This window comes from Phocoena sinus, chromosome 10 (genome assembly GCF_008692025.1).
Source record: "Phocoena sinus isolate mPhoSin1 chromosome 10, mPhoSin1.pri, whole genome shotgun sequence".
Classification (NCBI taxonomy): Eukaryota; Metazoa; Chordata; class Mammalia; order Artiodactyla; family Phocoenidae; genus Phocoena; species Phocoena sinus.
Window position 1 is genome coordinate 452,415 of NC_045772.1, and position 21,094 is coordinate 473,508.

Consider the following 21,094-nt stretch of genomic DNA (forward strand, 5'->3'; position numbering starts at 1 on the left):
CTCTGCTGGTTGGCTGGGTTCTTCCCGGGGCTGCCGACCCGCCGTCCCCGTCCCTACACGCCTGCCCCGTTGTGGTACCGGGCCTGTCCTGCCCACGGCCTCCCTTCCTGTGTGCTTCTGGCCCCAGAAGCTCACCTGAAGGTGGGCCCGTGTGCCCTCGCGCACCCATCCCACAGTCCCTGGCTCCCCTGGGCCAGGCCTGCTGAGGCAGCCCGTCCACGGCCACCAGCTCTGCTGAGTCCACGCCTTCCTGCTGCCCCAGCAGGACAGGATGGTGGTCAGGGGTGGGAGGTGAGCGCTGGGGTGCGAACGTCTCCCAGAGGCACATCCCGGTGCACCCCAGCACTGAAAGTGATCCTGAAGCAGGTGGAGGTTCTGAGGGCACAGGGCGGCGGCCCCGCCCCCCACGGTGCGGGACTGGGCCCGCTTGGACGCCATCTGGTGGCAGGGGTGGGCGTGGCGCGAGCTCTCAGGGACCTGTTTTCTCCTTCCTGAGGTGCGGTGCCTCACAGGTGTGGTCCACCCAGCACACATTTAGTAAGCCCCTACTGGGTGCAGACCCCACTGGACACGGTGGTTCCTGGAGGGAGGCCCTGTATCCCCCTGCTCGAGGCTGTGGGGCCATTAGGGTCCCAGGCGCCTGAGAGCAAGAGGCACCTTTGTTGGTGTAGGAAGGAGGGGCTTGTCCCGGAGGCAGGCGACGTGGGGAGGCAGACTGCTCCCAACCCCTGTGTTGCGCACGGAGCAGGAGTCGTGAGGTGCGCTCCTCTGTGGCCAGTCAGGCACACGTACCGTGACCGCACACACAGCACCAGCGTTGGGCCCCTCACTCGTTCACTCAACACGCGTGGTCCTGGGCACTAGGGACACAGCAGTAAAGGCGGCAGAAAGGGCCTTCCTTGAGGGAGCCCTTGTGTTCCAAGAATACCAACCCTAGCAGAAAAGGGATTTAGTGGCTCCGTAAAGGCAAGCGAAGGGGTCCAGCTTCAGATATGGCTGGATCCAGGTGCTCACATGTCTTTGGGTTCCATCTATCTGAACTTCTTCCCAACGCGTGCTCCTTTATTCTCAGACACCTGGGACGCTGGTGGCAGGGCACCCCAGCCTGTGTCTCCTCCACTTGGGGCGCACCATTGTGGCTGAGAAGTCTCAATGGGCTCGGCCTCGATCATAAGCCACTTCTGCACAGGGACAGCCCGTTTTGAGCCACATGGAACACCCCTCCCACGTGGAAGGGGTACTAGGCAAACAGCTGACGCCCCCCCACCCCAGGGACCCTGAAATGACAGTGTACTATGGTCAGGACCACAGACCCAGATGGGCAGGAGATCTGAACAAGGTACTGCTAAACCAGAGCAGGCGCGGCATAGTCTGGGAGTGTTCACCCTGGGGGGAGCGGGGGCAGGGGAGCAGGAACCTGGAGGCCTGGCTTCTAGACTGGACCCCTGTGGGCTACTTGCTCCTCAGCCAGGCATGAGATGGAGAAGAGTCAGTGAGCCCACCTTTTGCTGCAGGTCTAACAGGTGGGGTTCCCTTCCCCCTCGGAGGACAGGAGTGTGAAGGGATCCAGGGGCCATGCTTTCATGGGGCCAGTGAAGAAACTGGGCATGGATGTTGGGTGCACGGGGGTGGGCAGGAGGCTGGCAGACCAAGGGGTGACCCAGCCTTCTTCACTTTCCACTTCCCACTTTCCTCCCAATGCAGTGGGAGTGGGGAGATGCAGGGATGGAGGTGACCAGCGACCTCGATGACCTTTCCTTCCAAATTGCAGAAAACGGCCCAGGACCACACCCTGCTTGCCTGTTATGAGCATGAGACCTCACCTAAATCATGGGGCCCCTGTGACAGGGCCAGATAGCATTTTAGGAAGTTCGTTCTGACCTCAGGGAGAAGTGCAGCCAGGAGACCAGTGTGGGGCTGAAGAGGGGATGGCCTGGTCCTGTGGAGAGGGGACAGTGGACACGGAGGGTGGGGGCATCTCGGTACCTAGGGGTAGCTGTGAATCACAGTAGAGAGTGGAAGGAGGCGGGGGCGGGGGTGGTGCCGGGGACCCAGGGCTCATAGGAGGCTATTCCGTGCCGCCCCATCCGCACACCCACTGGCAAGGCCTGCCACTCCTGGCTGCCCTCCATCCACACCACCCTCCCTCCAGGCTCAGTCCTCGACCTGCCGGCTGGGATAACGCTGTGAAAACACACAGCACAGTGCGAATAAAAATCTGAAATCCTGTCGGTGCTCCCTGCCCAGCCTGCCACGGCCCTGCACCCATGGCCGCCACTCTCCCTTCTGGTCCTCAAGTCAGGCTAAGTCCTGAGAGGCAGGACTGTCTGGAAGCTGGCCCAGCATCATTGCTGTCACCTCTGGGGGCTCTGACTGTGCTCTCCCTGCCACCCCACCACCACGGGGAATCCTCCCTGGTCATTCCCCTGCAGTATCACAGCCCCCTCCCCTCCAGAGGGCAACTTGGCCAAGACTGATCTGCCGGGGTAGCGGGGCACACTGCGGGCGCCCCTGTGCCCAGGGCAGGTTTGCTGAACGCTGAGGGAGGGTCTCAGTGCGGTGTGTGACCGCTGAGCAGGGCAGTGAGGCCGCTCCCCTCTGGTCGGCGCTGACCACTCGCAGCTGGGATTCCGGGTCGACAGATACCCCTGCCCCAGTGGAGGAGAGGGACAAAGGCCGCCCCTCCCTGCGGCGCGGCCGGTTCCCACGGCCCGCTGCTCCCTCCCGCCTCCTCTTCCCCTGCTTTAGCTGAAGCTCCATTAACTCCGCACAAAACCTCGGCTGCTTCGCCCGGCAGGCCGCCGGGAAAGTGCCCCCAGCGTGAGGCCCCGAGGAGGCCCCGGGTGGGGCGGCTGGGGGAAGGGGCACCGGCGTCCTCACCCCATCCCCGCCGACCTCTGCTGGCTCCCAGAGAGGGAACTGAGGCCGGAGCGGCTGGGACTGGGAGCCTGCTTCCTTTCTCACTTTTGGGCTCCCCCCAGGGTCCGGATTTGCCAGGCGGAAGTGTCCGTTTGCCTGGTACTGTGCTGACATATTTTATTTTAATTTGGTTATCAATATTTGAGTATCAGGAGATGTCACATAAAAACTCAGGTTTTAGTTTGTTTCAAAAAAGTGGAAGGTTGGGACCTCAGCCTGATTTCCCCCTCTCCTGGGAGGAGGCAGCCCAACCTCTACCCACTGCTTCTGCAGGGTGGGGGGTCAGGAGGTATTTACATCCCAGGCAATGTTCTCTCCGAACCACTGTCACTTTAAGTGGGAAGTAGGAATAATCACTCTGACCTAGAGCTCTAGACAGACGCTGAACTAGGGAACATGCCCCTTCACAGTCTCGGCCGCCTGTGCGAACTGCACCTTCCAGGTGGAGAGAGGAAATGTGCGGTGCTGGGCAGAGTTCACCGATCTCGGGGAACGGTGGTTTCCAACTAGGGGAGCCCCGCAGGACCTAGGAAAGTCAGGGTGGGCTTCCTCGAAGAGTTGACAGCTGAGGGAGCTGTTTCAGAAGGAGGAAAGGTACCAGGCCCCAGAGAGGACCCATTTGGGGAGAGCTTCTTACGGGCCCGACACCCCAAAGGCCCTTGGTGCCGCCGCTGTCCCTGGTCCTGAGGGCTGGTCTCCGGGCCTGGCCCGGCAGTCACGCTTCTCCCAAGGGGCAGCAGGGCCCAGTCCCGGAGCCAGCCCGTGCAGGACGCCACACCAGACCGTGGAAGCGAAGCACACCGCCAAAGCCGGATGGCCTCCGCGGGGGAGGGGAAGGCAGGCTGACCCAGGATGCAAGGCACTTGCACCTGCCCGCGGCGGACGGGCCCTATCCAAGCAAATGCCTAGCTTTTATTAGGGGGTATTTTCTATTCTGATAAAAAAAATACCTCCCATGGCTTGTCCCTGGCTTCTTTGATTTAGAGGATTCTACCTTCATTTCTGCGGGGGCACGCTGGGGGAAGAGGTGCGGTGCAGGTGAGAGGAGAGAAGGGATGCACGGACCAGAGCAGGTTGAAGGCGCGTTAAACGCAGGACCCGGACTAGGCGGATGGCGGGATGCGGGGGGAGGTGGACAGCGGGGCGGTGCCGGCGTCTGTGCCGGCAGGGGAGGGTGCGGGGAGCTGAGTCCTGAGAGGTGGTGGCGGCCTGGTCCGGGTGGTGCGGTGCCGCGCCGAGGACCCACGCGGCGGACATTGGGGAAGTGCGTGGACCCCGGGAGGTGGGCGGTAAGTCGTTCCACGGCATCCCCTTCCCCCCGCCTCCCCACCCCGCCCCGGGAAGGCCGGTTTCCGCTCGACCGCCGCCTCGGAGGGGCAGGAAGCCGCGCGTTCGTCTGCGGGAACCCCCTCCCCGGCCCCGCCCCGCTCCGCTCCGCCTCCGGCCTCCGGCTCGGGCTCCGCGGGGCGGGGGGCGCGGGGCGGGGCGCGGGCCGAGCTGCGGCCGCTCTGGACATGTCGGGCCCGCGCGCCGGCTTCTATCGGCAGGAGCTGAACAAGACGGTGTGGGAGGTGCCGCAGCGGCTGCAAGGGCTGCGCCCGGTGGGCTCGGGCGCCTACGGCTCCGTCTGGTAGGGGCGGGACGGGGCAAGGGCGGGGGGACTGAGCGCGCGCCCCCTCCCCGCCCGTGCGGGGGTTCCCGGCGTGGGGAGGGGCTCGCCCTGCCTCCGCCCCCGGGCCTTACGCAGATCCGAGGAATGAATGGGGGGTGGGGGCGTGAGGGAAACTTTCCTACCCGAGCCTCTCCCCGGCGGGAGAGGGGTCGTCCTCCCGCCCCTCCAACCCGGAGCGTCCCCCTCCGGGCCCGAATCCTGCGGCGTCACAGCTGGCGAAAGGGCGGGCAGGTCCCCCGGGCCCCTTGATGTCTGAGCATGCATCGGGGGTGCCCCCCGTCAAGGGCCAGGCAGCCCTGGGCTCCGGCAGGTACCCCCGCCCCAGGGTGGGTAGCTCTGTTTGAAAAGGAAGAGCCCAGATTGGGGGGTGGGGGGCAAGACCCCTCACCTACGAACGACCGCAAGCTCCCCCGTGGGTCCAGTCCACTGCCCCATTTTCCAAGGGATCTCAGGCTCCGAATGGGACTTAGGCCTGATCAGAGACGCCTACCATCCCCCCCTAGGGGGCGTCTACACCCCACCCCATTTTTGCCCCAACCAAGAGAGCTCACACGCAGCCTGCAGTTAGGCCCTGGAGCCCAGACAGGAGGGAGTGTGGGGCCGGGGGAGGCCTCTGGACCTGGTGGCGTGGAGGCCCGAGGGGGCTTTGGGTGGCAAGGGGCTTGCTTGCGGACAGTCCAGGTTGCAGTTGCAGTGTTGACGGTGAGCCTGACTGTGGGTATGGATGTTGAGAGGTGCCCCGCCCAGAACCCAGAACCTGTGAAATGCGGGGGTCATGGGTGTGGGGAGGCAGGGCCCCTGGGGGCAGGGTGTTGCTCCAGGATCCTGCAGAAGGTTGGGAGTGGGACTTCTCAGACCCCCTTACGAGGCCCAGCACTGGAGCCTGGAGCAGAGGTTTGGGGTCCCCTGGGCCTCAGATCTCACTCAGCCACTGGCCAGCCATCAGGAACCTCAGGCCATTCCAGCCATTCCAGCCACAGGCCTCTGTCTTCGTGTCTAAGACCACAAGGGCAGGAAGAGGGTGTGGGCCAATGTGTGAGTGGTCCCTGGGGGATCCGACAGAGCCCTTGCTGGAAGTGCCTTCTGGGAACTCGTAGGGACAGTCAGGCTCCCCAGGGGAGGTCTCTCTCCACCACTTAGCTCTGCAGGGCCTCCATGCCGGTGATGGGTTCCCTCCCTCCTCTGATGTCTGAGGAAGCTGGTGACCCGGTGCCAGTTCCCACAGTCCTTTGTTGACTGTGCAGACACAAAAGGATCTGCTGCGCGCGCACGCACACACACACACACACACACGAGCGTGCACACGCACCCCGTGAAGAGCCACTCCCCTACTTCCCACCCCAGCAGTGACTTGGATGGGGGAGGGACTTTCCTCCACCACTGCCTGGGCCCATGAGCACCCCAGGTCCTGCAGGAGCTGCTCCCTGGGCCGCGTGGGCATGGGAGGTGGGCTGAGGCTCCACTCACTCTGGAGGGAGGCTGGATCCTTGGAGATGAAGTGGGAGGGAAGGGGGGGGCAGCAGCCAGAGGGAACACTGGGCGAAGGCATCCCTTCCCGAGGGGCGGTGGGGCCACTGGACGACCAGGCCACTTGTGTTTGAGGATGATGCCCGTGAGTGTGGCATCTCCTGTGAAGAGTAGCTGGGTGTGGGGCTTGAGGGTCTAGACCTCAGGGGAGTGGGGTTGCACGAGGGGAAATATTCTGTGGGTCCAGGCACCACCCTCTGCTGGGTATTTCCTGCTGTCCAGTTTCTCATTGTGAAAAATAACGATGCAATAAACCCTTGATCAGGTTTTCCTCCATATTTTGAATATTTGGGGGCTTTGGAGGTGACTCTGGAACCCCCTCAGGGGGCCTCCCAGACCCCCTGGCCTATGGGGGAGCTGGAGGGGCTGCCTGCTGTCTGCCACTGGCTGTTTGCCTGGCCTGTTATTTCCACCCTGAGCTGGGGGCAAGAGTCACTGGGGCCAGGAGACAGGAGAAATCCAGGTCCTGCCCTGGGCTCCCAGGTGGGCTGGGAAGGCTGGGGGTCAGAGGGCGGGGTGGAGGGTGAACTGACTCTGGAGGAAGGTGCAGGACTCCAGGAGGGAGGGGAGAGGCTTGGAGGGAGTGTTCAGACCGCCTCCTGGTGCCGGAGGCCTTCTGGCCTGTGGGGACCTCGCGACGGAGGCTGGGCCTCACAGGCCGCCTTGCAGCTCAGCCTACGACACGCGGCTGCGCCAGAGGGTGGCGGTGAAGAAGCTTTCGCGCCCCTTCCAGTCGCTCATCCACGCGCGGAGGACGTATCGCGAGCTGCGGCTGCTCAAGCACCTGAAGCACGAGAACGTGAGCTGGGGGCGGCCGGGCCGGGGCTGGGGGGCGCCCGCGGGCCGCCGAGCCCTGACTGCCCCCTGCACCCAGGTCATCGGGCTGCTGGACGTGTTCACGCCGGCCACCTCCCTCGAGGACTTCAGCGAAGTGTGAGCGGCCGTGGCGGGGAGGGCGCGGGGTCGGGGTGGGGACTCCGTGCTCATCCCTGCCGCTACCCAGGTACCTGGTGACCACGCTGATGGGCGCCGACCTGAACAACATCGTCAAGTGCCAGGCGCTGAGCGACGAGCACGTTCAGTTCCTCGTGTACCAGCTGCTGCGCGGGCTGAAGGTGGGCGCGGAAGCGGGGGGCGGGCGGGGGCGCAGGGGGCAGAACCTGACGCCCCCGCCGTCTCCCCCTCGCAGTACATCCACTCGGCGGGGATCATCCACCGGGTAGGTGCCTCGCGCGAGGGGGGGCGTGGGGCTCCTGCGGCGGCAGCGGCGGCGGCGGCGGCTTTGCCTGCGCTCACGCCGCGCCCGCCCTGCAGGACCTGAAGCCCAGCAACCTGGCTGTGAACGAGGACTGCGAGCTGCGGGTGAGCCGCTGGGGGAGGGGCTGGCGGGTCGGTCGGCCGGCCGGGAGGCAGAGAGCCGGAGGCGCTGACAAGCCTGGCGGTGCCTCTAGATCCTGGACTTCGGGCTCGCGCGCCAGGCGGACGAGGAGATGACTGGCTACGTGGCCACGCGCTGGTACCGGGCCCCTGAGATCATGCTGAACTGGATGCACTACGACCAGACAGGTGACGTCAGCCCGTGTGGGGCGGCCCCCTGGGGCGGGTGGGCCTGGGACCAGAGGCCGAGGACCTTGGGGGACAGGCCAGGTGGGGGGCCTGCGTTCACAAACACGTTCAGAAAGGCAGAGCACGGTGGGTCCTGGGCTGACGCTTCCCCCTGCCCAGGGTTGTGTCTAGAGAGGAGGGGCTGCTGGCTTTGGGCCTGCGCGTGAGCGCGGGGCTGCTGGGCTGACGCAGTGCAGCCAGCCCCCAGCTCTCTGAGGAGGGACTTGGGGTGGGCAGACTGATGGAGACGCCTCCTCCCACAGTGGACATCTGGTCTGTGGGCTGCATCATGGCCGAGCTGCTCCAGGGAAAGGCCCTTTTCCCAGGAAATGACTGTATCCTTGGCGCAGGTTAGGGGTGAGCCAGGGTCTCCTGCTGCGGGGTGGGGGTCGAGGGGGGTGGGCTCTGGCCCTTTCTGGCCAGTCTTGCCCCCTCTGCCCCACACCGTGCCACCTTGGGCTCACTGCTGTCCCCAGCGGCAGGAGAGCATGTTCTGGGCAGTGACCCAAGGTCTGGGGTTTGGGGTCCCGGGGAGAGTCCGTGCTTGGCCGTTGGGCATTTCCTGAGCCAGGCAGACATCGACCAGCTGAAGCGCATCATGGAGGTGGTGGGCACACCCAGCCCTGAGGTTCTGGCAAAGATATCGTCGGAACATGTGAGTCATTGGCCACCAGCCCCCTCTGCTGACCAGCCACTCCCCCGCCCGCACTCTGGAGGAAGGGGCGCTGTGGGGATAGATGGGGCACCACGGGGGGAGCATGGGTCACAGTGGAATAGACCCCAAGGCAGGCGCCGACCCCTTCAGGGGGAAACAGGTGAACTGGGGAGACATTCCAGGCATGAGGGACGCTGAGGGTGAAACCTCGGCACCTGCAGTGTCCCGGCCGTGGACAGTGGAGAGGCACCAGGCCCGGGACCTGCAGGCACGCAGGGCCAGGCAAGGTGCTGTAGCCACCAGATCCAAAGCGGGGAGGTCTCTGGTCCGCGTATGCCCTTGCCCAGGCCTGCTGGAGAGACTGAGTCTGGGGGCTTCTCCCGGCAGGCCTCTGCCTGGCTTAGGCAGGCGTTGAACAGCCCCCTCAGGCCCTTCCCCTGTGCTCCTAGGCCCGGACCTACATCCAGTCCCTGCCCCACATGCCCCAGAAGGACCTCAGGAGCATCTTCCATGGAGCCAACCCCCTGGGTGAGGATGGGCCCTGGGTCCGGGCTGGGCTCCGTGTCTAGCCCTGGCTGTGGAGGTGACCAGCCCTGCACCCCGCCCCTCTGCAGCTGTGGACCTCCTGGGAAGGATGCTGGTGCTGGACAGTGACCAGAGGGTCAGCGCGGCCGAGGCCCTGGCCCATGCCTACTTCAGCCAGTACCACGACCCCGAGGATGAGCCCGAGGCCGAGCCCTACGACGAAAGCATTGAGGCCAAGGAGCGCACGGTGGAGGAGTGGAAGGGTGGGCCTGAGGGCTGCGTCCCCCAGAGGCTGAGCGCTGCCTGTTTTCTGCAGGAAGTGCTCCAGTTTCTCTTGAGAGTGGTCTGAGCGAGGCCACGACACGGCCCCCCAGCCCCAGTCTAGGGGGTCAGGTAGAGCTGGGGTTGGGTGTGTCCAGCAGAGGCTTGGGGGCAGCACGGGGCAGGCCCAGGAAGGGGCCCATGGGCCGAGGCTGCTCTCGGAGGGTGGTGGGCCTGGGCTGCTGAAGGCCTGAGCTCACCCTTCCTCCTCCCCTCGCAGAGCTCACCTACCAGGAAGTCCTCAGCTTCAAGCCCCCAGAGCCACCGCAGCCGCCTGGCAGCCTGGACGTTAAGCAGTGAGGGGAACGCGGCTCGCCAGCCGCACTCGGACCCGAGGAGGGGCCTGAGCCCGCCTGCCCTCCCACCTCGGCCCGCCAGACTCCCACAAGGGGCACCTCCCAACACCACTGCGGCCAGCAGCGCCCACCCCTGGCCTGGGACGCTTGTCTACACGCCGCGCCTTGTGGGAAGCCTGCACGTGCGTGAGCCACGGGTGTAGGAGTCTGGATAGAGCATGCTGGACTTCCTTGGTCCTCCTACCCCCTCCCAGCAACCTGGGTCTCCTTTGGGACCTCGCTATGGGGGACCTGGGTGCCATAAGAGCTCCCCCCTGGGGAGTGTGTCTGTTTCCAGATCTCCTGGGTCGCAGAGGGCTGTCCGTGGGGGGCAGTGCCTTGGGGCCGGAGCCTCCTGGAGACAAAGGAAGGGGTCTCGATGGTCAGAGCTGCTCAGCCTGGAAGTGGGGGGCTACCCTGGAAAGTGCTGAGACTCAAAGGATCTTCCATGGGGGTGGCAGAGTGGGGACAGCTGCCTGGAGCCATGTGTTCACCTATGCTGTGTGGCACGTGTGTGCTCCTGGAATTCACATGTCTAAGTAGATGCAGACGCATGTGAACCTGAGGGCACCTGAGGGCCAGTGGCCATGGCCAGCAGGAGGCCCAAGTTGGGGTGGCTCTACTGTTGCCTCCCCTCCCCTCAGTTCCTGGTGTGGGTGGGGAGGGGGCATTGCTGAGATCCTGCTGGGCAGCATGCATGGGGCTCAGGTGGCCGTGGGCAGCCATGTGAGCAAAAGCCCCCTGCTCCTTGGGTGTGAGGGCTGCAGCAGGGTTCTGAGGCATGAGGGCACTGTGCCAGCTGGGGGGCTGGCAGGCACGGGGGCCTCCAGCCTCGAGGTCACACATGCCGATGTGGACCCGGATCCTGGACCTTGGCCCAGAGCTGATGAAGAAACCTATGCCCACTCTACCTCTGCCCACCCTCTGGCCCTGCAGCCGGGCGCTGGGGCACTCAAGTCTGTGGGTCAGCCCTTGGCCTCTTCCCGCCTTCCGGAGTGGAGTTGACCTAGCGACCTCTGGGACAGGGCCCTGCTCCAGGCGTGTGGGAGGTGTGGGTCCTCCGTCAAGAGGCGTCTGTCAGGTGGTGACCTCTCACCTCGCAGGACCAGGGAGGTCTGAATGCTAAGTGCCTGCCCCAGGGTTTCGCAATAAAGTTCCCCTCTCAGCCGGCTTGTGTCTCCAGCTCTAGGTTCTGCTCCCGCGCTGCCCCCACTGCCTGGAGAGGGTGGCCATATTCCGCTGGCCCCTGGTCAGAGCAGCCACCTTCACCCTCCCTGCTCCCTGAGGGCCAGTGGGGTCTGAGGTGGACAGGGCATGATGGCCACCAGCAGTCAACCCGCTGCCCTCAGAGTTTCATTGGGCGGGATCTGGCCCAGACCCAGACCTGCCCCTTCACTCAGTGGTCAGCGAGGACGCGGGTTGGGGGTGTTGAGGTCTCTGGGAGCAAAGGCCTGCCCTTCCCCAGGGTCAGGGAGGCAGCTTTCCTTTCCCTCCTGGTTAAGGGGAAAGAGGGCTGCTTCAGCCTCGGGACACACACTGAGCGACCAGCCCCTGCCGCTCACTGCAGCTCAGGCTGGGAAAGCAGGGTATCCCCAGGATGGGGACCTTCTACGCCTTTGCCCTAGGCCCTCGGGGTGGGGGTGGGGGTGGGGATCATCTGGGAGCTGGGCCTGCAGAGGCCTGGTCAGTGTGGGTGCTGGCCCTCAGGTCTTGGAGAACCCCTGGAGACCTGGCTGGGCCAAGTCCTGGGGGGGGGGGGATGGGAGCAGAACTGGGACATGCCACATCTGGGAGTCTGGCCTGATGCAGGACCTCTGGACCCCATCACAGGGAGTAAGGGGGCCAGCTGGGGGCTTCCTGGAGGAGGCAGGTGGAGTGCCACAGGCGGCCCAGGGCATGAAGGGCACGGGGATGGGCGGTTGTGGCTCCAGTGACACCAGGCTGCCCCCACTGACAAGCCTGCAACTCCCGAGCACCCCGATCAGATCACCGCGCAGCCCGGCTGTAAAGCTGCTCTGGCCAGGCCAGAGCTGCTGAGCTGCTGACTCATGGCGCAAGGCACAGAGGGCGGGGCAGGGGGCCCTGGGGATCTTATTACCCCACTCTCAGGTCTGGGTCACAGGGCTGGGGGCGCTGTCGTCCAGCAGCATCTGGTCCAGGATGGGGCCAGACCCCTGAAATGATGTCCCCACCTAAGGGTAAGGGGGCACCCACCGAGCGAGCCCCAGTAGGGCCCCCCTTCAGCCCTGGGGTCAGGCACACCTCCCTGGAGAGAGTGGAGAGGTTCGAGCTGGGCTTTGAAGAGCAAACCTGAGGGCCTCAGCTGAGCAGGGGTGGGACAGGCAGTGGGACGTGCAAATCTCTGGAGCAGTCTCCACCCGGACGTGCAGTGAGGACGAGCCTTCAGAGCACAGGGGCCCAGGGGGACCTACAAGACCCACCCTCTCTGCTTCCGGCTTGGTAGGCAGCCTGAGTTTGGGAGACAGAATCAACTTCTTCACTGGGAAAGGGGGACGGAAGCAAGATAGGGGCCGGGGAACCCCGTACTGGGGGGTGGATGGGTCAGCCCCAGGGTGAAGGTCGTCCTGCGGGGTGGGGAGTTGGAAGTGGGCGGGACTGGTGGTCAGTGATTTGCGGTTGGGGGTAGCAGTCGACGAGCTCAGGCTGCCAGGATGGGCCAGTGCCCTGGGGGCGCGGTCGTGAGGAGGAGGCGCGAGCCCCACGAGGCCTCGCTGACACAGCCTCCACTCGGGTCCGCGTAGTTCATCCCGAGTGCGGAGGAGGGCCGGGGTCTCGGGCGCCGCGTCTGGGTCTAGGATGGGACAGAGCTGCCAAGCGGCGCTCTCCTTCCCCCAGCCTCCGGCTTCCCAGGCGGCGGCCGCCGCCTCATGTTTCCGGAGGAGCAGAAGGGCGGAAGGGGCGTCACGTGCGCGCGGCCCGGGGGCCGGTTGGTCCGCCCGCAGGGGAGGGGCCTCGCGCTACCCGGGCGGGGGCTGGGCGCGGGCCGGGGTCGGCGGCTCCGGAGAGCCCGGACGCGAAAGCCGGCAGCGGGGTGCCCCGGCGACGGCGCGGAGCCGGCTCTGCCCGCGCGGCGGTGGCCCGGGGTGCGCGCCAGGGCGTCTCACGGATCCCGGGTCCCCGGCCCTCGAGGCGAAGCGCCCGCGGGGTCCGCGGCGGGGGCGGTGCCCGGCCAGCCATGAGCTCTCAGCCGCCCGCCCGCAGGGGCTTTTACCGCCAGGAGGTGACCAAGACGGCCTGGGAGGTGCGCGCCGTGTACCAGGACCTGCAGCCCGTAGGCTCGGGCGCCTATGGCGCCGTGTGGTGAGCACAGGCCGGGCGGGGTGGCCGGGGGCTTGGTGGCCCGGGCCTCCCGCTAAGCGGTGCGCCCCGCAGCTCGGCGGTGGACAGCCGCACGGGCGCCAAGGTGGCCATAAAGAAGCTGTACCGGCCCTTCCAGTCCGAGCTGTTCGCCAAGCGCGCCTACCGCGAGCTGCGCCTGCTCAAGCACATGCGCCATGAGAACGTGAGTCGCGCGGTCCCCAGCTCCGGGCACCGCGTCCATCATCTCACCTCTGCTCATCTCCCTTCGTCCCCCAAACCGTGCCCCGAAGACCCGGTCCCTCCTACCCAGTCCCTGGGCTGCTCCCCTGGGTGGCGGGGCGGGCGGAGGCGAGGGGTCAGGCAGTGTCCCCGGGTGGGGGGGGCTGGTCACAGTGGTGAGGGCCGAGCCCCGCTTCGTCCTAAGAGAGCTGCTTCCCCGGGGTCTAGTCCGCTCCGCCTGGACCAGTCCCGGGAAGGACTTAGCTCTTTGGCTTCTTGCTGGAGCCCCATCTGGCTCCTCGGCCCAGGGTCTGGTCAGGGGACAGCCACTTGCCCAGGCCGAGGGGATCCTCCAGGTCTCACTCCAAACCCTGCCTCCAGCCAGGAGCCCCGAGGTGAGAGAGAACTTCAGGTGGGAGGAGCGGTCTTCCTGGAAGGGGCACTTAGCCTCTCCCAGGCACCCCCCTGCCGCCCCACCCGGCCCCCGTCCTGCGGCTCCTTTCCTGACCCCACTCCACCTCCTGAGCCGCAGCAGCCCCTCAGCAGCTGGGTGCCGCCACCTCCCAACAGCGCTGCATTTCATAAACCCCTCTTCCCGGAGGAAGTAGGCTCTGAGAGGCTGAGGTCCCAGTCCTGCCCCTTCTGTGCCCACTTCAGGCCTCCTCCCCCCCCCCACCCCCGCCGTGCTGCAGAGGCCCAGAAGTCTCCACCAACCTGGTGGACCCCCATTTAACTTCCAGGATTCTTGCTAAAACCTCCCGATGCCCGGGCCTCACCTGCTTCCAGGCCTCTCTCTGGATGTCCCACTGTTCTCTCCTCCCGCCACCCATGTCTCTGGCCATGGTGGCTGTCCCTGCACCTCGTGTCCACTGTCACCTCACTCCAGTTTGTCCCCATATAGTAGCCAGGGAACACGTTCAGCATCACACCTATTTAAACTCTTTTGCCAAAGCTTCTAGGATCAAAGCAAGCCTTCACCAGGTGCTGCGGGTGTGCTTGGGTTTTCTTTGGCTTCTCTTTGGCTGCGTCGTGGCCTGGTCCTCGGCCACCTGGCCTCTCTCCCCGTATTCCTCAAGCGCTCCGAGCGTTCTGCGTCCTGCCCGGCCACCATTCACGTGGCCTCTGCCAGGTGTCCCCCTGCCAGCCCATCCACCTGTGCCTCCAGCCACTCTGATGTGCAGGCCTCCTGGGGTCCCTGGAGGCCCTGTCACCAGAAGCCCCAGGTGCCAGTTGTCACGCTCCCCGTCTGCTGTCCAGCAGCCCCGACCAGAGGGCTGCGGGGCCGGCTGTGGCTGCCGGTGTGCTCACAGGGCTGCCTGCCTGGGCCTCTCTGGCGGAGGCACGGCCCCTGGAAGGGCCTGCTAGATACTGGCTGTCCCCACACTGTTCCTGGGTCTTCAGTGGGGATAGGAAGAGGGGGAGGAAGGGCCAAGGGGCTGGAGCTCCTTGGATGGCTGGGAGCTGACCCAGACTTGGGGCTGCCCCTCCCCCAAAGGATCCCGGCTGTCACCATCCAAAAATAGTCCTTGTTTATGGGCATGTGTGCCAGGGCAGGGTTGAGCTGCCAGTGGGCAGAGCAGGGCCCTGTGGGCAGTGGGGGGAGACCAGGACAGCTGCCGGGGCCTTTCCTGCCCAGAGCAGGGTGTGCCCTCAGCTGTATCTGTGTCCCCAGCCCACCTGGTGCTCTGGCCTCCTCCCCAGGTAATTGGGCTGCTGGATGTGTTCACACCCAATGAGACCCTGGATGATTTCACAGACTTGTGAGTGCCGGCCAGGGGCTGGCCGGGCAGAGCAGGTGGTGTTGGGTGGCTCTTGGGTGTCCACTTCAGCTTTGGGGTTGGCAGGTGGGCCGCCTGAGGCAGGCCTTGCCTTGCAGCCTGGATGGGCGTCAGGTGCACACTGCCCACCCGCTCACCACACCGCAGTCCACCCCCTGCCACATGCCCCCGGGACCCACGGTGCTGGTACCACTGGGTGGATCTGGGCCTCCTCCTCCAGCGCCGGAGGTGTGAGCCTCGTGCCTGAGGGTTTGTGAGTGGGTCCTGTGCTCTGGAACCCTGGCGCTAAGAGTGGCCTGTAACTGGAGCTGCTGACCTTTGCCGGCGGGTTGGGGGGGACCCAGTGCTGCCCTGTGCCTGCCCGGGTGGCCACCCGTGGCCTCACACTCCTGTTGGCCAAGAGCCAGGGGCCTGGCCCAGGAGGGGGGGCGGCAGGACAGGCTCCTCGTTGCCTGACCTGGCAGGGGTCAAGGACTCGTGCTGGCGGGGTGCTAAGCACTGCTCTCTGTGTCTCCGTCCACCTGCCCAGCCTGCTCCTCTGACCCAGATGTCCTGTCACACCCCTGCCCACAGGCACTTCCCTCCTTTCTCACGCCCCTGCCCCTGTCTATGAGCCTTGGTCTCCCAGCCCCTAGGCCACCCTCCAGGAGTCCCCAAAGCGCAGTCCCGACCTGCCTGGCATCGCAGGGCCCGGTGGGTGGTAGGAGGGTAGAGCCCAGTGCAGTGCTGTGGGGGGTGGGAACTGGGTGCTGCAGGGTGACAGGCTCTTCCAGGGCCTGAGCCCAGGCCCACGGGCGTGACCCCAGCTGTCTGGCCCCTCCCTGACCCCGCAGTTACCTGGTGATGCCGTTCATGGGCACCGACCTGGGGAAGCTCATGAAGCACGAGAAGCTGAGTGAGGACCGAATCCAGTTTCTCGTCTACCAGATGCTCAAGGGGCTGAAGGTGGGGACTTGGGGTGCCGCCAGAGTGGGTGGGGTCCCCCTAGGCGGGGCTGGGGCTCTGACGTTCCTGCGAACTGACTGCTGCTGACCCCTGTGTCCCCACAGTACATCCATGCTGCTGGCATCATCCACAGGGTGAGTCCTAGCCAAGGTGGGCGCTTCCCCTGGCTGTGGGCGTGCGAGGGGCTCCACCTTTGGGGCTTCCTGTCTCACCCGCGAGGGGGCACCCTGCCTGCCCACAGCCCGGAGGCTGTGCACCTCCACCCTTCCCGGAAGGGCTGCAGGGTGGCCCGGCCTAGCCCGATGCTCCCACATTCAGTTGCTGCCCGGGCCCTTGCCCTTGCACCCTGGCGGGCGGGGCTGCACAGCCGCCTTTCTTCTGCCCCCAGGACCTGAAGCCCGGCAACCTGGCCGTGAACGAGGACTGTGAGCTCAAGGTGTGTGTTGGGTTGGGGGCTTGGGGCCTCCCCCGCACCTGCCCATCTGCCTGCTGGCCCCTTGGCCCTCAGGCCTGGAGGCGGACTGGCCCAGGCCCAGGCGGAGGGACAGACCACAGCCATCCAGGCAGTGGCGGAGCAGCTGATGGGCAGATGGGCCCTGGGGAGGCACTGGGTGGGGTGGCACGGGGGCATACCTGCTTGAGGGGAAGGGCGGGCGGTGTCCCCAGCTCCCCATGCCCGAGCCAGGGCAGGGCTGAGCAGGCCTTCCCAAAAGTGCTGGCTGGGGCCCGGCGGTTCACAGGGAGCGGAGGTCCAGGGGCAGGAGACCCCCCCCGGGGTGCCTGTTGTAAGGGTCGGGGGCAGGCACAGTCGGTTGCGCTGGGTGCACTGGCTGTGGGGAGGAACCCGCAGGGAGGCTTAGGGGTACCTGGCTGCGACCTCGGGCCCCAGAGGCTTGGCAGGAGGCCCCGGTGTGCCCAGTGCCCTTGGGGTCTTCTGGCCCACGGCTGGCCCACCCACTCCCCAGGGACCGCTTTGCCCCACCTTCTGATTCTGGCTGTAGATCCTGGACTTTGGCCTGGCCCGGCAGGCAGATAGCGAGATGACTGGGTACGTGGTGACCCGGTGGTACCGGGCGCCTGAGGTCATCTTGAATTGGATGCACTACACACAGACGGGTGAGGCGCTGCCCGGAGACGCGGCACCAGGTTCCCCGAGCTGCTCTGCGGGGAGGCTGCTGAGCTGGGCCGGGGCTGGGCAGGGCGTGGTAGGCTAGATGGCTCCTGGGCCCATGCCCCCCTCCGCCGCCCCCACTCCTGCGTCTGTGTGTGCCCGGCTCCCCAGCCCACAGAGCCCTGATGGAGGGGCTTCTGTCTCAGTGGACATCTGGTCAGTGGGCTGCATCATGGCTGAGATGATCACAGGGGAGACGCTCTTCAAAGGCAGCGACCGTATCCTATACCTGGAGCTGGGTGCGGGGGAGGCTTGCCTTACACCTGGAGCTGGGTGCGGGGGAGGCTTGCCCTACACCTGCGGGGGGCAGGCCAGGCGCACTGCCCGGGCTGGGTGGGTAGGTGAGCTCTGCCCTCTGGCCCCGCGCTGTGCTCCTGACCTCAGCCAAGACCTGGACCAGCTGAAGGAGATCATGAAGGTGACGGGGACGCCTCCCGCCGAGTTCGTGCAGAGGCTGCAGAGTGCCGAGGTCACTGGGGAGCCAGGCGTGAGCTGGAGGCCTGGGTCTGGGCCTGGGGGCCGGCGCCTCACCCTTTCTTCCCACACAGGCTCAGAACTACATGAACGGCCTCCCCGAGCTAGAGAAAAAGGATTTTGCCGCCATCCTGACCAACGCAAGCCCTCTGGGTAGGGTGGGGCTGCGGTGGGCACGGGGTCAGTGACGTGGGTACCGGGGCCTGGGACCCGCCCCTCAGCCTGGCCTGACGCCCCCCCAGCCGTGAACCTCCTGGAGAAGATGCTCGTGCTGGATGCGGAGCGGCGGGTGACGGCGGCCAAGGCGCTGACCCACCCCTACTTCGAGTCGCTGCACGACATGGAGGATGAGCCCAAAGCCCAAAAGTACGATGAATCCTTTGATGACGTGGACCGCACGCTGGAAGAGTGGAAGCGTGAGTGGGGGGCTCTGGGCAGGGCCTGTGGCTGGACCCCACCAGCCCCCTGCAGGTGGCCAGGGCTCAGAGTCCTGGGTCCCCCCCACCCTGGGATGCAGGTTAGGTGAGGAACACAGTGGAGGTCAGGGGGCAGCTGGGCTTCCGGGCCAAGGCGACCTGAGCACTTGGCCTCTCCCGGCCCCCAGGCCTACCAGCGTGCCTCCCCACGTCTAGGCCAGAGGCCGGGCTACCCCGGAGACCCTCAGCACCCACTCCCCCAGGCCTCTGCTCATACCTCTTGAATCTTCTGGCCTCCGTGTCCCTTTCAGGACTCCTCCTACCTAGACAGCTGCACACCCCTCGTCCTGCCAGCAGGATCAGGCCCACTCCAGGCAGTCCATAGCACCTCCCCCTTCCTCACTACCCCTCGCCCGTCCCCTCTAGCCCCACTGAGCACTTCAGACCTCCCTCTACCTGTGCTCTGCATCTCCAGGCTTTGCATTGGCCTGGAAACCGAGGGCCCCTCTCTTCTTCTCTGAGGGCTCCCGACACCTGCTCAGCCTGAGGCTGGGCTCAGGGACGCCTGCCCAGTCCCCGGGCCTCCCTCTGCTGGGGCCCTGACGCTCCATGCTGGAACGGGCCTTGTCTAGCTCCACTCTGGCATGGCAGGCATCTTCTCTTGGTGGCTGCGGGACCCGCCTGGGGGAGCAGGGACGTCTGAGGGCAGCAGTCAGCACCGACGGAGCTGTGGCACTGGTCGCCACTGTCCTAGACCCCGTTCTGGCTGTGCCTCAGACCTGGGGCCGCGGTCCTGGATGTGGGGGGTAGAGGTGGGGCTGGACGGGTTGTGCTTCTCAAACCACATTCTTCAGGGTCATCGGGGAGTCCCAGCAGCGGCTCTGCCCTTATCTGTGCTGTGTTTTGTGCTTGTAAGTTCTGAAAACCGAAAACCATGGGCCACAGGATCCTCTCTGCGGTCTCCGCCACAAACTGTAGTAAGAGCTTTTGCTTTTTACTACAGACCGTGGCGGACATGTGGTCTGTTTGTGGTTGAGCCCCTGGTCAGGAATGCAAACTCATCACCTCCTGTTTCCCCGGGAAAAGCCAGCTTTACAGCAAGGACCTCTCTATACAAACCTTCCCTGTGTGGATGGGCCCCTGCACCAGGGTTAGATGAGGGCCTGGGAGGCACCTCGTGGGGTAGCAACACAACTGTGCCGTATGCTGGGCAAACCACACAGACCACCTGCTCTAAAGGCACAGTCCTTCCTGAACTGGGCTTGTGGAGTACCAGTGGTCCCCCAAACGCGCGTTCCTGTGGCCAGGTGAGCGTGGGCACCCTGGGGTAGGTGGAGCGGAACTGTCCCCTTGCAGGCTGGTCGGAGGGGAGGCGGGGCAGCACCCCCCTTCTTTTGGGACGGCTCGCTCTGGGCAAGGTTCAGGAAACACGAGCACCGGCGAGGAAGCTGGATGCTGCAGGCAGTTGGTGGCAATTCCACACTCGTTTATTAATTAATTAATTTTTGGCTGCAATGGGTCTTTATTGTTGGGTCTTAGTTGCTGCGGGCAGGCTTTCTCTAGTTGCGGCGAGCAGGGGCTACTCTTTGTTGCATTGTGAGGGCTTCTCATTGTGGTGGCTTCTCGTTGCAGAGCTTGGGCTCTAGGCGCGTGGGCTTCAGTAGTTGTGGCACGTGGGCTCAGCAGTTGTGGCTTGCGGGCTCTAGAGTGCAGGCTCAGTAGTTGTGGCGCATGGGCTTTGTTGCTCCGCAGCATGTGGGATCTTCCTGGACCAGAGGTCAAACCCATGTCCCCTGCATTGGCAGGCGGATTCTCAACCACTGTGCCACCAGGGAAGTCCCCATACTCGTTTCATAGATGTTCTGGATCCAGAAGCTGCAGTGTGCCCTGGTGGGACCCTGAGCAACTCCATTCAAGTGAACACATTGGTTTACATTCCTCAGATGTTCTCTGTTCACTGAGGCAGGCTGTGGAGCCAAGGCCACCCTAGGGGCTGTGGGTGTGGGTTACAGGAGCCCTGTCAGGGTGGACAGTCCCTGTGGATGGACACAGGTGGACTTGCACATGTGGGACAAAGGAGTCCACCTGGTGCCTGAACCCCAGCGGTGGTCTCTGACCCTGTTAATTTGGGGGACGGGCGGGCCCCCTAGTTCAGTGACTAACAGCCTGTGCTCTGGGCCTCCGCTCTCCACCCCCACCCCAAGTGGAATCTCATGGGACTTAACGCTGGTCCCCGCGAGCACCAGTGAGCTGGGCCCAGTGCTTCGTCTTGGTCACTGGCGTCCATCCTTGGTGTGCACTGTGGAGCTGTCTTAACAGGTGATGGGCCCCTTCTCCCATGACTCTGTCCCTCTCATCCTGCCCCAGGCGTCACATACAGAGAGGTGCTCAGCTTCAAGCCTCCCCGACAGCTGGGGGCCAAGGTCTCCAAGGAGACGGCCCTGTGAATACCCCTGGGCCCTGGGCCTGGAAAGGAGATCCTGTTTGCCACTGGGACCTTGGCTGGGGCTTGCATCCCAGGAGTCCCCTCGTTCCATGGAGCCTCTTCTGGAAGCCTGTTCCCCTGCTCTCAGAGCCCACCTCAGCCTAACCTTGGAGGAGCATCTGGACTTTCTGGACAGGACGCCCACCTGACCTGGGGCTGGGCTCTGACCCCCTGAGCAGTGGTCCCCTCCCCCAGGGTGCAGCAGAAGCCTCAGAACCTGTGGGGTGGGATGGGGTTTGGGGTCAAAGCCTAGTCTCTGACCCTGCCTGCTCTGGACTGTGCTGAAGAGGAAGGACGGGAGGGTGCAGAGCACTGACTCAGGGACATGTCTCCTGGGGGCGTTGGTGTGGACGCTTCTGTACCACCCCCCTTATAAATGTACATTGGCCACGTGGTATGGCCACACGGCTGGAGGAAATAAACCCTTTTGTAGCTCCCACTCTGCTTCACTTCCTTATTTCTGGGCTGGATCTCCACCTTTAGGCTTTTGTATGGAGTAAGGGGTCTGGCCTGGGAGCCTCAGCCCCATCTTGAGCCACTGGGCCTGGGCACCTCCTCCCTCCCAGGTCACAAAGCTGGTGCCCACCTACACCCCTGTCCTGTGCCAGTGAGCCCCAAGCCTGGAGCCCCCCCACGTTAGGACTTGGCCCTGCCCCTCTTGTGGGGTGGCCTTCCTCTAAACTAAGACCCTGGAGCAGACCCAGGGCAGGGCCTGATGCAGGGCCT

At 65.1% G+C, this 21,094-nt stretch overlaps 2 protein-coding genes across 14 annotated transcripts; both read left to right on the forward strand.

Annotated features, from left to right (window-relative positions):
• The first annotated feature begins 4,121 nt into the window (after nucleotides 1-4,121).
• On the forward strand, nucleotides 4,122-10,729 carry MAPK11 (mitogen-activated protein kinase 11). Of its 10 annotated transcripts, XM_032646168.1 has the most exons (12): nucleotides 4,345-4,549; nucleotides 6,788-6,917; nucleotides 6,993-7,051; nucleotides 7,122-7,233; nucleotides 7,308-7,337; nucleotides 7,433-7,480; nucleotides 7,570-7,684; nucleotides 7,987-8,058; nucleotides 8,299-8,378; nucleotides 8,828-8,906; nucleotides 8,993-9,166; nucleotides 9,445-10,729. In XM_032646168.1, exons 1-12 carry the CDS (start codon nucleotides 4,434-4,436, stop codon nucleotides 9,522-9,524), a joined length of 1,095 nt encoding a protein of 364 aa, XP_032502059.1. In that variant the 5' UTR covers nucleotides 4,345-4,433; the 3' UTR covers nucleotides 9,525-10,729. The 10 variants fall into 10 exon arrangements, with proteins under 10 accessions (XP_032502061.1, XP_032502060.1, XP_032502055.1 ...); XM_032646169.1 differs by having other exon boundaries at nucleotides 4,297-4,549; nucleotides 6,852-6,917; nucleotides 8,993-10,729; XM_032646166.1 differs by having other exon boundaries at nucleotides 4,343-4,549; nucleotides 6,788-7,051.
• Nucleotides 10,730-12,455: 1,726 nt separating this feature from the next.
• MAPK12 (mitogen-activated protein kinase 12) lies at nucleotides 12,456-20,807 on the forward strand. 4 transcript variants are annotated; one of them, XM_032645708.1, is made up of 12 exons: nucleotides 12,654-12,880; nucleotides 12,953-13,082; nucleotides 14,801-14,859; nucleotides 15,711-15,822; nucleotides 15,927-15,956; nucleotides 16,211-16,258; nucleotides 16,824-16,938; nucleotides 17,140-17,211; nucleotides 17,383-17,462; nucleotides 17,542-17,620; nucleotides 17,710-17,883; nucleotides 20,251-20,804. In XM_032645708.1, the coding sequence occupies exons 1-12, from the start codon at nucleotides 12,756-12,758 to the stop codon at nucleotides 20,328-20,330; spliced, it is 1,104 nt and encodes a 367-aa protein (XP_032501599.1). In that variant the 5' UTR covers nucleotides 12,654-12,755; the 3' UTR covers nucleotides 20,331-20,804. The 4 variants fall into 4 exon arrangements, with proteins under 4 accessions (XP_032501601.1, XP_032501598.1, XP_032501600.1 ...); XM_032645710.1 differs by lacking the exon at nucleotides 15,927-15,956 and having other exon boundaries at nucleotides 12,456-12,880; nucleotides 20,251-20,807; XM_032645707.1 differs by having other exon boundaries at nucleotides 12,526-12,880; nucleotides 17,710-20,807.
• The last annotated feature ends 287 nt before the right edge of the window (nucleotides 20,808-21,094 follow it).